Source organism: Papaver somniferum, unplaced genomic scaffold, assembly GCF_003573695.1.
Source record: "Papaver somniferum cultivar HN1 unplaced genomic scaffold, ASM357369v1 unplaced-scaffold_132, whole genome shotgun sequence".
NCBI classification, from domain to species: domain Eukaryota; kingdom Viridiplantae; phylum Streptophyta; class Magnoliopsida; order Ranunculales; family Papaveraceae; genus Papaver; species Papaver somniferum.
In genome coordinates, this window is record NW_020622381.1 from 16667595 (window position 1) to 16681170 (window position 13576).

General features: G+C 37.2%; 1 protein-coding gene across 1 annotated transcript; it reads left to right on the plus strand.

The window, feature by feature from the left end:
• Window positions 1-668: 668 nt before the first annotated feature.
• LOC113332940 (N-terminal acetyltransferase B complex catalytic subunit NAA20-like) lies at window positions 669-3158 on the plus strand. Its single transcript, XM_026579435.1, has 7 exons — window positions 669-745; window positions 820-1025; window positions 1110-1200; window positions 1337-1472; window positions 1849-1918; window positions 2401-2440; window positions 2570-3158. The coding sequence occupies exons 2-7, from the start codon at window positions 930-932 to the stop codon at window positions 2689-2691; spliced, it is 555 nt and encodes a 184-aa protein (XP_026435220.1). The 5' UTR covers window positions 669-745; window positions 820-929; the 3' UTR covers window positions 2692-3158.
• The last annotated feature ends 10418 nt before the right edge of the window (window positions 3159-13576 follow it).

Below are 13576 nucleotides of genomic sequence, written 5' to 3' on the forward strand. Positions count from 1 at the left end.
CAATCTGTAAACACAAGGGGAGAATTTTAAAATCAGTTAGACATTTCTCACAAAATTTTAATCGAAAATTTTCAAAAAGAGATTAGAGGGAATCCTGAAGACTATTTTAAAATCAAGAGATTAAAAACATGAGAACTTGAGATTTGAGGAATTTGTTAATCCTGGAGTAGAGATTTGATTACAGATGCATTAGGCTAATCGATTTTTTTTAAAAAAATGAAAAACCGCGTTAACTCGGATTTCGCCCAATTTGCAAAAAAGAGAGAGAAAGATTGAATTTTTCCAATTCCATTGTTGCCCAGCACCACGGCTGTTGGAACATTGTTGTGGTACTTTTCTAATATAACCACTATAACATATGTTCAAACCTCGCCAGATACACTTAATTTTAGCAATTCGAAATTGCTTAGTTGGTCAGGGGACTGATGTCAGGCTAACGAGGTTCAGATGTTTGAATCCCCACCATATAATATGAACTCAGATAATTATGGAATAGAAGAGTTACAGAAATTAATGTTGAAATAATATGGAAGGATATTTTTGTCAATTTGATGTTTTCAAATAGTTATGAACCAAACCGATAACGCGTTTTTCAAAAGGACCAAACAAATTTGGGACCGCTATAAAAGATTAAAAGATTATTTCCCCAAAACAATGACGATGAAAAAAAAGTTAAAACCACCTGGTCCCATTTGCCTTCCCATGAGCCTCCCAAGGCATTCTGGTTAACAGAGCTGGAATTTGTGTGAGTTTTTATCCCTAAACCCCCTCGCTTGGTTTATTCAGGATTCAATAAACAGATACATGGGTGCTTTTCAGGTGTTCATTTTATACAAGCGCTAGGGTTTGAGTAGTGAAATCGACACTGTAATTCGGTTCTTGCACACTTTTCTGAATTTTGTGAGAAATAGAGATAGAGATTATAAGGTATGACAACAATTCGAAAGTTCTGCTGCAATGATCTTCTTGAAATAACCCCTATACTAATGGATCAGTACAATGAACATCATAAATCCGCAGACACTGTAAGTATTGCTATGTTTCTTTCCTTCTTGTTTGTTAATTTTGGAATGAAATTAGGGTTACTTATTAACTTCGTGTTGCTGTAGAGAACTTTGTCATGGTATATGTCCACCATTGCTATATGGTCTAAATATTTTCTTGTTGCTGAAGCCCCTGGCAATCGTATTATGGGTTTCAGTAAGTAGATATTTTTCTTCTGCTTTTTACCTTTAAATCCATTTCTTGAATCTATAGATGTTAGACGGTGATCAGTTGTGAAGTTAGGGTTTCACAAACATTTTGTTTTTACTTGAATCTGCTTGTTAATTTGTAGATGTTGCAAAAGTTGGAGGAAACGATTTATCAAAATGTTGCCAAATTGCTCATGTTGCTCCTTATATACGGTATTACCGGAGTGCGGACTTAGTTAGGATGTTTGTAGAGAATATAGAGGTTACGGCAGACAAGATGTAAGTTTTATTTATAATCAAGAATGATCTATTTATATTTTATGTTAGATGTTTTGCAATTTTACTTGTTAGTGTATTACTGAAATCACATATCTATAGTTGGAGAACATGATGATTTCGTGTTGTTCGTGTTTGATTGTTGCCTGTGTCACAGTATGGTTTATCTTCCTCTTGTATATTCTGCTACATTTGTCTCATTTCTTGTGAGAGATCTAAGCCGAATCTTTCAGTATGATGATATGCTTAGTTAGTTAACTATTCGCTCAAATGAATAATGTCTGTAATCGTCATGATTCTGCTATTTTACATATTTGTATCTGTTGGTCGTATTCTTTTTTTCTACTTTGGCATCTGATAAAAAGAATATTTCCAACAGTGACAAGGTATTCTATTTGGAAATGCTGGTGCGTTCAGTCAACAATCAAAAGATAAACCTCTTTGAAAGGGTACGTATCTCTAACTTCGAACCATGTATACATGCGTGCTCCAAATGGATCAGGATAGTGTCAATCCCTGTAAACACTTGCAAGCCTTCGCGAACAGCGAACTTCAGTATGGAGTAAATTGATGTTTAGATGGAAAAGGCCGGAGCCTAGACAAGGCCTAGTTAGAATGTGTGTCATGGCAATCATCTGAATAAACCAATATCGGAACACATAAATTTGTACCTAGTCACTTGAGTTGTCAAAATTGCCTGTCCTATGGCTCAAGCCAATGCCAAGACAGTCTACGATAAACACTCTTAAACAAATTATGCGGAACCGTCTTTAATCTTTTTTTTTTATTTTAAAGAAGTTATAATGCTACCAGCCATTGTTACCTGATTTTCAAAGTGCCAAAACCAAAAACATGTTTGTTTCTTAGATTTAGTTGATTTATTAGTCATGTATATTTGCTTGAGCATCAACCCTTTTTACTTTTTCTTCAGCTTGGCTTCGTTTGCTATGACCAAGGTGAAGATAGGTTATGTAAGTCTTCTTCTTCCCTAACCTAAATATCAACGTAGACTATGTTGTCCAGCTAGATTCCATTTTCACAAACAAACACTTGCATGTGAATAACCTAAAACTACTCTCATTGTTTCTTTGGTTATACAGCACTCCAGAAACACTTGCCACGATTAACAGAATATCAGGCACACATGACAAATCTGGTGCAGCAGAAGCTACAGCAACCAGAGGCTTCTAATACTGGACCCTCGGTACCTCCTTCTACATAGCTGATTACGAGATTTGTGACAACTGACAATGGCATGCCCTCTAAATAGTAACAGTGGTATACAACAATTAATGACAAGTACTATGTAAAGGTGAAAGCTAGGTCTTATCCCCTGTTTGTAATCATCCCATACTTGAGTTGTTGAAAGATGGTATTTAGTAATTTGCCATCTAAAGGAGTTGTTGGTGCTTCAGTGTGACTGCACCGCCCGTCTTCATCTTGTGCTGCTGGCTATAGACTTTGTTGAGGTAGACTTAGATATTCATGATAATTCGGAGGTGGCATTCAAATCCAATACTAGAGACTGGTGAGTGAGATGCACACCGTTGAGCTGAAGTCTTGTCTATCTGAACTTTTTAGCTTATGCGGTGTGCATTTTGTGTAAATCACTACTCATCAGGAGATGTATATACACATTTGGCTTTTTTTTTACATGTTCACCTACATGAGAATACACGAGCCTTTAGCTGAAAGTTGGGTGAATTTTCAAGAGAGTTGTCTTTTTGTCATGTTTGAAGAGATCAGATCTTCCATCAAGACCGTCAGACGAGCCTATGTTCTAATATGTGCCATATGTTGCCTGCCTACTCTCATTGACTAATTTTGTAGTCAGCTGGAATTCTAGTTTCCGGTCATGAATCACGAACTTTCTGTTGGTAATATTCTTCCATTCCAAATGTCATGGAGAAGTTTAAGCTACCTAGCAAGAGTCTGGCGGAATCATACGAATCTGACGATGACATAATTTAGCCTCGTTTGTTTGCCTTCCTAGTTTGGGGCAAAATCTCCAATGATTATGATATGGGGTGTCTAAAATCTGGTAAAATACTGATCTAATCCTTAAAGAAACCTTAATAATAAAATCATAATCATTTTTATCGGGGACAGGAGGGGTTAAAAACTTCTCTTTCTCTCTCTACTTTTGTAACCGTTTTCCCCATCTGGTTTCCAAATCCTCCTCCCCGATTTCCCAAATTTGTTGGGTTTCATCTGAAATTTCCAGATATTCTGGAACATATTTGGTTGTAAATTGGATTAGTGGAATAACATTAAATGAAATTCGCTACTTTGAGCGATCCAGGGTTTTTTATCAGTTTTTTTTCCTCTCATATGCGTCCTCTAATGGCTGCATGCTTCTTAAATGTTTGTGAAGTAGTTTCTAATAGCCTTGAAGGCGTTTCATTCGATTGCTATAATCGTTTCAATTACATCAACAACGACGATTCACACCAGCATGAAGGAATACTACATTTTCATGAAGATTCATGGCTATCGGAAGTGATCGTGATATTGATGTTGTGTGCATACTACTCCCTTTTGAGACAATTTTATCTTATTGAAGAAGACAATGAAGAAGAAAAATTCTTCAAATCAATATGGCTGAATCTTAATTCACTAGCCATCCCTCAAATATCATCAAATTTGTTGGTGAAATTCATTTTTTTTAATATGTACGATGAATTACAGTTTCCTAAGCAATTGTGATACAAAACATTTGTATTTTATCATGTTTTTCATCTTTGATTATTGATACTTGATGTAAGCGATCTTACATATTAATGAAACTTAGAGGTTTGCCTTTTTCTTAGAAAAAAAAATCATTTATAAACAAATAAAAAAATATTTAATCAAAATCCAATTTTTTTTCATAATCATTTCCATCAAAATCAAAAACTAAAACCTAATCACAAACAACAATTGAATTCTCATTTTTTTTGGGTTTTCAAACAATATTTCAGCGACAAATAATTTGAGTGGTTGAGTTAAATCCCTTTAATCCGTTCCTTTTAAGAGGGATTCATCAATGATTTAACTATGAATCTCTGAAATTTCCTCATCAAATTTTCTGAAAATCAACCAGAATCGGTTTATGTGTGCATTAGCATAAACTGATTGTGGTTGATGTTACAAAAAATCAGTTTTTATTGTACGCCTACATAAACCGATTCTGGGTTGATGTGATGAACATCAACCACAATCGGTTTACGCTAGTTTGGGTTTAAGTTTGGATTTGTAGAGAAATCAAGAACCGGTCTTTATGTGCCTCACATATAAACCGATTATGAGAAAGTAGCTTTTTCCAATTATTCCAAATTCACAATTGGACTATACATGTCTCTGTATAATCCGATTGTTGTCGCAAACAACTATTTTTTTTAATTTTTTTTATTTTTTGAAATTATAGTCGTTGGTCCCTTGTGTATATAAAGAGGAAAGCCTAATCTCTATCATACACTACCTTATTCAAAGAAATATTTCTCCGTGGTTCATTTTTTCATTCGAAGATATCAAATCCATCATCATCAACTACCAATTCATTCGAACACATACTCAGAAGATGCAAACGAACTATTTCATCATCTTCAACTAACAATTCATGTGAAGACATACTTAAAACAAGCAAACGAACTACCATATCATTGTCAAATGTTGTGATGGAAGAAGAAGACGTACTTAAGGAAAAGAAATGAGGTGAAGACCAATTCCAAGGAAGGCATAGATTGAAGGATGTTGAGGCAGAGACCGAATGTGTTAAAAACTATTACATAGTCAAGGATCTTCCCAAAGAACATCAACATGAGTGTATATTTTGGATACAATTTGCATCGAGTCCTTTCGTTCCAAATATGGGTGGTAAGTACAATAAACCACGCCATGATTATGGACTCGATTACGTTTGTTCGAGGACGATTCACGTTAAGAAATTGTGTTGCAAGTACAATGAGTTTCTCGCTGGGCACAACGGCGACAAATTTGCGGTACATGATGCTTATACCAAATGGAGAGGAGAGTCTTTTTATCATTTCGAAACCGCATTGATAGTGGAATCTCTTACTAAGAAATAGAGAAATTTCGTTTTATGCACTTACAAGATCAATGTGGTAGTCTAGTATCGTGCTAGTTTGTCGTTCAAATGTAATAAGTTAAGAGTTTATGCAAAGTGGAAATTGACCACGATCGGAGCTTGTTAGAACATATGTGATCCGATTGTAGAATGGAAAGTTGGCTATTTTTCTGTAACTTATTTCATCCAAAATCGGATTACATTATTAACTACTTAGTTCGATTATGAATCGATTTGTATGAAATCCCAGAAAATATTTTTCCAGAATCGGTTTATAGAGACATCAACGTAAGTCGATTCCAAATTAAATTCACAATCGGTTTTTAGCGCACTCCGTATAAATCGATTATGAAAAAGCTGTAGCATACTAGCTTCAAAATCGAGCTTTAATAACGTATAAGTAAACCGACTGTGTTACAAATTTCATGAATTAAATATAATAAAAAAATACAAATCACTTTCATTCATTAAGCTTGGTTCAGTTTGCAACATACAATATACAAAAGCGACAAAATATAAGCCTCTGATAGTTCATGTTCTTAACAAAAGGAAAATACTTATTCCAACACTTGGAGACCCTTCATTTGATCTGGTTCAACCAACTCTTCCCACCACTTCATGTTGGGATCGTATTTTTTCAGTTATTCCGTGTCGACCTATGTGTCATCATGAAACCTACACACCGGTGGTAATGGCCAATCTTCACCTAACCTAAGACCGATATAATGTATGTTGTTATGGTTGAATAAAACAATTCTTCGATCCTTAAACGATTAATCCCAAATGATGTATTTCGGTGTGTATGTAAAATATGTTCCCTCACCAAATAGGGGAACAATGCAACTCCACTTTTCCGCCAAGAGATGACCACATAGAGGCATGCTCATCCAATACTCTTGGGGTAATTGATCCATTCCCCTTTGGCCCTTGTACACTAGAAACCATTTCATCAAATTTCACTTATTTGTCTTTTATTGTTCCTTCATTCATCATCGAAATGTAAAATTCCTTGTCTTCTTGTAGGCGTAAGGCCATCGTCTTTATAAAATATTGATATTGGGTTAGGTTCTCATCGTCCGCCAAACTTATATGGCCTATTTGTTCCGACTCAACGTGATAACCACAATTCTCATCCGCATCCACGTCGTCAGTAAATAACACATATGGCTTAATGATTTCAGGAAGTTTTGAATAATAGTCCTCGAATATGGTGTAACACGTTCGATGGGGTCTACCTTGTTCATCCCTAGGTGTTGTTCCATCACTAAGAATGGCCCTTAGAGTCACCGTAAAAAGCATTTGTCTTGCTTGTCATTTCCATGCACGTATCCTTGATACTCGTTTTGTACTTGCTTGACTCTCTTGAGAAGGAACGATGAGATCGTTTGGCTCCTCGTGTATTATAGGTGCTTGACTTTCTTGAGAAGAATCGATTGGATCCTCATGTAGCGAATGAGCGATTGAATCATTTGATAAGACTACATGTGCGCTAGTTGTCACACTTTCTCCCTTCTTTGGTCGGCCCCTTTTCCTCTTATCCGGTGCCTCTTCATGTTCAATTTGGGAAGGAACAATTGGATCATTTGTCTTGACTTGTGCGCTACTTGTCCCACTATCTCCCTTCTTTGGTTGACCCTTTTTTTTTGAAACCGTCACCTCTTCATATTTAGCATCTTCATACTCATGCTGAGAAAGGTTTCTCTTGTTACTCATTATCGGGGTACTCATTGCCACCTTAAACTCTTTCCTTTCTTTCTTCCTATCCATATTAGTAGGTGGTCTACCCGTCGGTGGTAGCACCGTAGGCTCTTCAACCAGTACTATAGGGATTTAACGGCGAGTTTCAAGTCGTGCATAAAAACTTTTCATGCCAAACCATCATTCTTTTCGAATTTCTCGATTATTTCTCTTTTAATATCTGTATTCACAAATGATTCGGTTGGAGCTTCGGTTAGGGGTGGTTGGAAACTTAGTTGCTTCTAAAACGGATTAATAATATCAAATGGAATGCCTTGTTCATACCTCGAAATCATGTGACGACAGAGAAATCCCAAGGCCGTCATCGTCATACATGAACATAGAATCCTTCTTATCCACATCTCGTTATCCACATAATATTTTTAATCTTTCATCATGGAAAATATTTCACAGTGAGACACCTTATAATTTAAACTTCTAATCAATTAATGGTAATCCTTGTAGCTAGTGATGATTTTTATCCTACTTTCTTCCATTTGCATCGTTATCTTGACGATATCAGCCTTGGTGTATTCATGGATGGCTTTTTGTACCATAACCACGCTATTTTGGCTCCCTATGAGCGAGTTCTTCAAATGTCCATGAGATCCTACCAGGATACTTGTCGCCTCATTCTGGTACTGCCTATGTTGGTAGGTGTAACCATACACAGATTTTTCCTTGTACATATCCAACAATTCCTTGAATCAATAAACCACATATTTCTCGTAATCCTTCTTCCATAGCCCAATAAAACTCTCCAAATGAGATTCGAACTCGGCCACGGACATTGAGTGTACCATTAAATCCCAATGATGTTGAAAAGCCTTTCATAGTAACCCATTATCCTCATACTCTTCTTTTCTTCTTCTTCTTCTTCTCCTCTCGTTATTCCGGAGTTAGTTTCTGAAGACGCTCATCTCCGGCCTTCTCATGAGCGATACCTTTTTGTGGATTTGGATTTTGGATATGACCCCTATAATTACTTATAATATTGCATTGTATATGCCATGTCCAAACGAAACTCTTAGCATCTGAGAAAACTACCCCTATCACATTCATTATTGCTAGGTCCTTATCCGTTACTATGATCCTTGGAGTTTGATTACCATGGTATATCTCCTTCAAGGCGTCTAGCATCTAAGTAAAACTCACACCATTCTCCCGATCTATAAACCCCCATGCCACCATGAAATTTTGCTTATCGGAAGTGTGGTAAGCAATGTTTAACAACGACATGTTGTACTTATTGGTCTTGTACGTACAATCTATTAACAAAACTTGATAGAAGCGTTGGGACAACTTGATCATCTCTGAATGCGCCAAGAAAATACGAGTCACTTTGCCTTCCAATACCTTCTTCCTCATTGTGTATCTGTGTTGATCGTCTAACCACTGAGATTATTCCATAACCGCTCTACCATCCCATTCCCTCCTCCTAAAGGCTGCTCTTGCCATGTAAATTTCTCTCAAAATGGACAAGTTATTCTTATCCTCCTCCTTAATCTTCCTAAGGATGTCACTTGGTTTACACGCTTTCATCGACCTTACCGTTTCCAATTAATGTGGTTTCAACCCACAAACGACAGCAGTCCATTAAGAGATTCCGGATCATCGTGATTATGACAACCATTCATCACTTTATAGAGATTGTATATATCACCATTGGGTCTATTGACTATAATTTTAAACGGGCATCCAAACTTCTTTGATTTAGTCATGTATTCCCTAGTCGTCTTCTTCATGTACAGTCTGTCATTTGCCTTGTGACTTTCCTGCTTTCCACCTCTCTCGCAAATAAGTTCTAAATGATCACGACTTGAATGATGGCCTATAACTAATGCGAATTTGATCTCGATGCTCTTGTCTACATACCATTAATTTGCATCATTTATTTCTTTCCATCCCAAATCGGTGTAATAGTGGGAAGAGATATCGGGACCCAGCAGAGATACGGGTTCAGGTTAATCTTAGTCGAACGCCGCAACAATCTATAACATATATCAACGAGCTAAGGATCCAGAATCAGTTTATGTGTCACAGTCGAGAAAACTGATTGCATGGAATCAGTTTATATGTACAATTATAAAAACCGATTAAGAACTTGATGATTTCGGAGAAAAATTCCCAAAGTTCACAATCAGTTCACGTTGTGTAACATGTAATCCGATTTATGTCCCCATTTTCCTGAAACATTTCGTCTTCACAATCGGATTACATATACACGTAAACGATTGTGAACTTTGTGTATTTTTCCTGAATATCCAAGTGACAAAATCGACATATGTACATTACTAGCAAAAACCGATTCTTGTCACCTAGTTATCACGCCAAAAGTGTACTACAATCAGTTTATCTGGTGATGAACAACGACCGATTATTGTTACCAATTTGGGGATTTTACCCAGAATCGGTTTATGTGGTGCTATCGAATAAACCGTTTATGGGTTAAAATTTTGAAAATTTTCCCCCTTTTGGGTGATCATAACATGCAAATACATGTTTGCAGATCTTTAGAATGCATACCTGCCCATTGGAAGCATTATAACCTTTTTCTTCCCGGTAATATTATTCTTGTGCTACCCTAATATCCTCAAGCATGCTTTGGTTGACATGCTCTTCTTCATTCAAAAAATAATCCAAATCGGTAGGATCGATATCAAGATTATCTGATGGACCCACTTCTTCATCATTACTAGAGTTTTCATCGTCGCTATAAAGTTTCATTTTTTCAAACGAAATCACAAATCCTAGTTTTTTTTTCCTCTACTTCTTCTTCTTCTCCAAACCTTAGAAGAGGAAATGAATTCTTACTCTAATCCTAACACTATAATCAAAATCAAACACTAATTAATTTAACTAATACTAACTTAATTAATCATCAATTATGAATAAGGGCATTTTAGCCACTCAGAAAAATGGATAGATAATGGGTTTCTAGAGATTACTTCTTAATGACCTTTTTTTGTCTTTTAGTAACATGTCCAGATGAACACACTTAGCTCCAAACTAGGCAGGCTTATTTGGGGTATATCAGAATTAAAAGGTGTATACTAGAAATTTATGTGTGTGAATATCAATATTCCGCGGAGCACGTGTCACGGTTTTAGTGGTCGCATACAAGATAACTGTGTAGCCCCCGCCATACACAAGAGTCTGAGGAGAAGAAGATCCCTTCTTAATCTACTTTATCCCATCTCAAGGAAGCATACCTCGACGGCTAAGATGGTAAAGTAAAACCTAGTCTAGAGAGAGGCAGCTGACGAAGGTACAGAGGTAGCTGACATATCCAATCAGCATTTAATGCAGTAATCCCTTATCTACACGCTTGACCAAGGCACGTGGAGAAAGATGAGATGGCAGAGTCTGACTGGAGAAGGCTTGCGGTGAACAAAGGTACAATCTGTACTGAGGCTGGGAAGTTCCCGAAGGAACGTGGGTCAGCTGAGATGACAGAGTCCGACTGGAGTAAGCACGCGGTGAACGAAGGTACCATTTGTACGGAAGATATATCAGGATACGATGGACCCAAAGACAATAAAGATATATCTGGAGCAGAAGGAGCTATGAATACCAAGCTTCACCAAAAAAGAAGGGCATTCAATACCCAGGAGAAGAAGATCTAGTATTTACTACAACTTGAGTTCTCTCTATTACTTTGGGAAGCATTTAAGATCTTTATAACCACCACAACTTAATACAAACAATCACTCATTACCCCGTGGATGTAGAAGAAAGTCGAACCACGTAATCTCTTATGTCTCATGATAACTTAGTAACATTTACTTTACATTTGTATTCTTCGTTATTGTTGTGATCTTGAATATCTTTTATTACTTAGCATTATCAGTTCAACTGAGATATCAATACTACTTAGTATCAGATTCTATGAGATGTATACATTACGTAAACTATGGAAAATTAGTAGTCACAGTTTGGCGCTAGAAGGATTTGCTCACCAACTTGAGTTTTTAAGTCCCTTTATTTTCTATTTACTTGCACATTCTCATTGACGAAGGGATCTTAGAATAGCAAAGGTGGATCTCACTTTCTAGTGATTCATTCATCTATTATTTACTTAAGTTCTTCGAGTTCATAGCCTCTAAAGGCTTGCAACCTTACAGATCTGCAAAGTTTTTCTCAAAAACGTGTTCAAAAAACGTTAAAACTTTTGTTTTGTACTAAACAACATTTTCCGACAATGTATCCTTTGGATCTGGGTACCTCTGAGCACTAGGGAATCTTAGTGAGAATTTAAGGAAAACAAATCTTACAAAGCATTTAATAGCCTCCTATCCTTTTGGATCTGACACCTTTTTCAATTGTTTTCAATATTTAATGTTGTTTTCTCCAAGGGTGTCATAATAAATTAGATACTTATCTTTTCAAAACGTCATTTTAGAACTTTTTCTGAAAAAACTGCTTAGACGCCTTCTGTGTGTTTCAGAGCATTAATTGATACTTTAACGAAGGCACCCAAGTAGCAAACTTTGTCATTTTTTATGTGACCTCAGGATAACAAAAGCCGAAGGTATGCAGAAACCAAGTGATGTACCAACAAGTTCATGACCTGCTGTTACAAAAGGAATATGTAGTGTTCTACACTACAAACAGCTAGAATTAGGGTTCAATCTACAGGATCTCCACCGTGAGATTGGAAATAAACCTCAAAGAGGCAAAATAACTTTCTTAACAAAATTCTCTTCTATCTCGATTAGGGTTACAGAGATGAATAAAAGAGAAAAGTGTTTTGGGTCACACGAGCCAAACACACACTTCACAGACAATCACTAAAGACACTCAAAATAAATGATAAGGGCACCCCTAAGTAGCTAAGTCATACAAGGCTATGACAATGCCCACCTCTACAGCTTATCCTTGTCCTCAAGGATGAACTTAGGGAAAGAAGATCTGATGAAGGATGTGTCTTCCCAAGTAGCATCCCCTTCAGCAGTGTGAGACCATTGGACCTGCACTTGTGGAACATGTTGGCTGTCCTTGATGATAATACGAGTACTCAAAACTTTAACAGACTTGACCTTGAATAATCCATCTTTGTCTAATGTGGGAAGCACTGTCTGTGGAAGAAGTCCTTGACCAATTTTCTTCTTTAATTGCGAGACGTGGAAAACAGGGTGAATCCGAGAAGAGACAGGTAACTCCAGTTGATAAGCAACAACACCAACTCTTGCTAGTACCTTGTAAGGACCAAAGAACTTGGCTGCTAGTTTGAGATTCTTGCGCAACTGAACTGAGGTCTGCCTATATGGCTGAAGACGTAAATATACCCAATCGCCTACTGTAAATGATCTCTCAACTCTGCCCTTGTCAGCTTGTTGCTTCATTCGATGTTGAGAGTAAGAAGATTCTGGTGCAACACATCTGTCATAATAGCCCTCTGGTGTAAATAATCCTCTATTAAAGAGTGGTGAATGGTTCCAGCAGTGTGTAGTCCAAATTGTGGAGGAGGATAGACGTAAAGAGCTTGAAAAGGTGTGAGCTTAGGCTGGTGTGTTAAGAGGTATTAAACCACCACTCTGCAAGAGAAAGCCATGATACCCATTTGACAGGCATGTAACTACACATGCAACGTAAATAGGATTCTAAACAAGCATTAACACGTTCTATTTGTCCATCCGTCTGCGGGTGGTAAGCCGTGCTCAAATGTAGAGAAGCACCCACTGCCTGGAACAATGCCTGCCAAAATCTACTCAAAAAAATTGCATCTCTATCGGACACAATGGTTTCAGGGATACCATGTAGTTTAAGGATGATGTCGATAAAAACCTTGGCTACTGTTTGAGCTGTGTAAGGGTGACTTAATGCTATAAAGTGAGATTATTTTGTGAAACGATCAACAATTACCAGAATTACGTCTCTGCCCTCAGACTTTGGCAAACCAGATATGAAGTCCATGCTAAGGTGCTTCCATGCTTGATCAGGTACATGCAAGGGTTGTAGTAAACCGGCAGGTAGTTGGTGCTCTACTTTATGTTGTTGGCGTATGTCGCAGTTGCGAATGGATTCAACCAAGTCTTTCTTCAAGCTAGGCCAATGGAAGAATGATTTAGCTCTCTGATAACTGTCTTGCATGCCGGAGTGTCTTCCAATAGCTGATGAATGAACAGCTGCAAGAATCTTGTGTCGAACTGCGCCACTGGTGCTAATATATATCCTGCCCTGCAACCTCAAAATACCATTAGTATAAGTAAAACCCTCATCAGTTTGTGGAGAAATAGTGAGTTGTGGAATCCAAGCTGAGGCGAGTGGGTCATTCACATAGCTGGTGATTACTTCTTCAAGC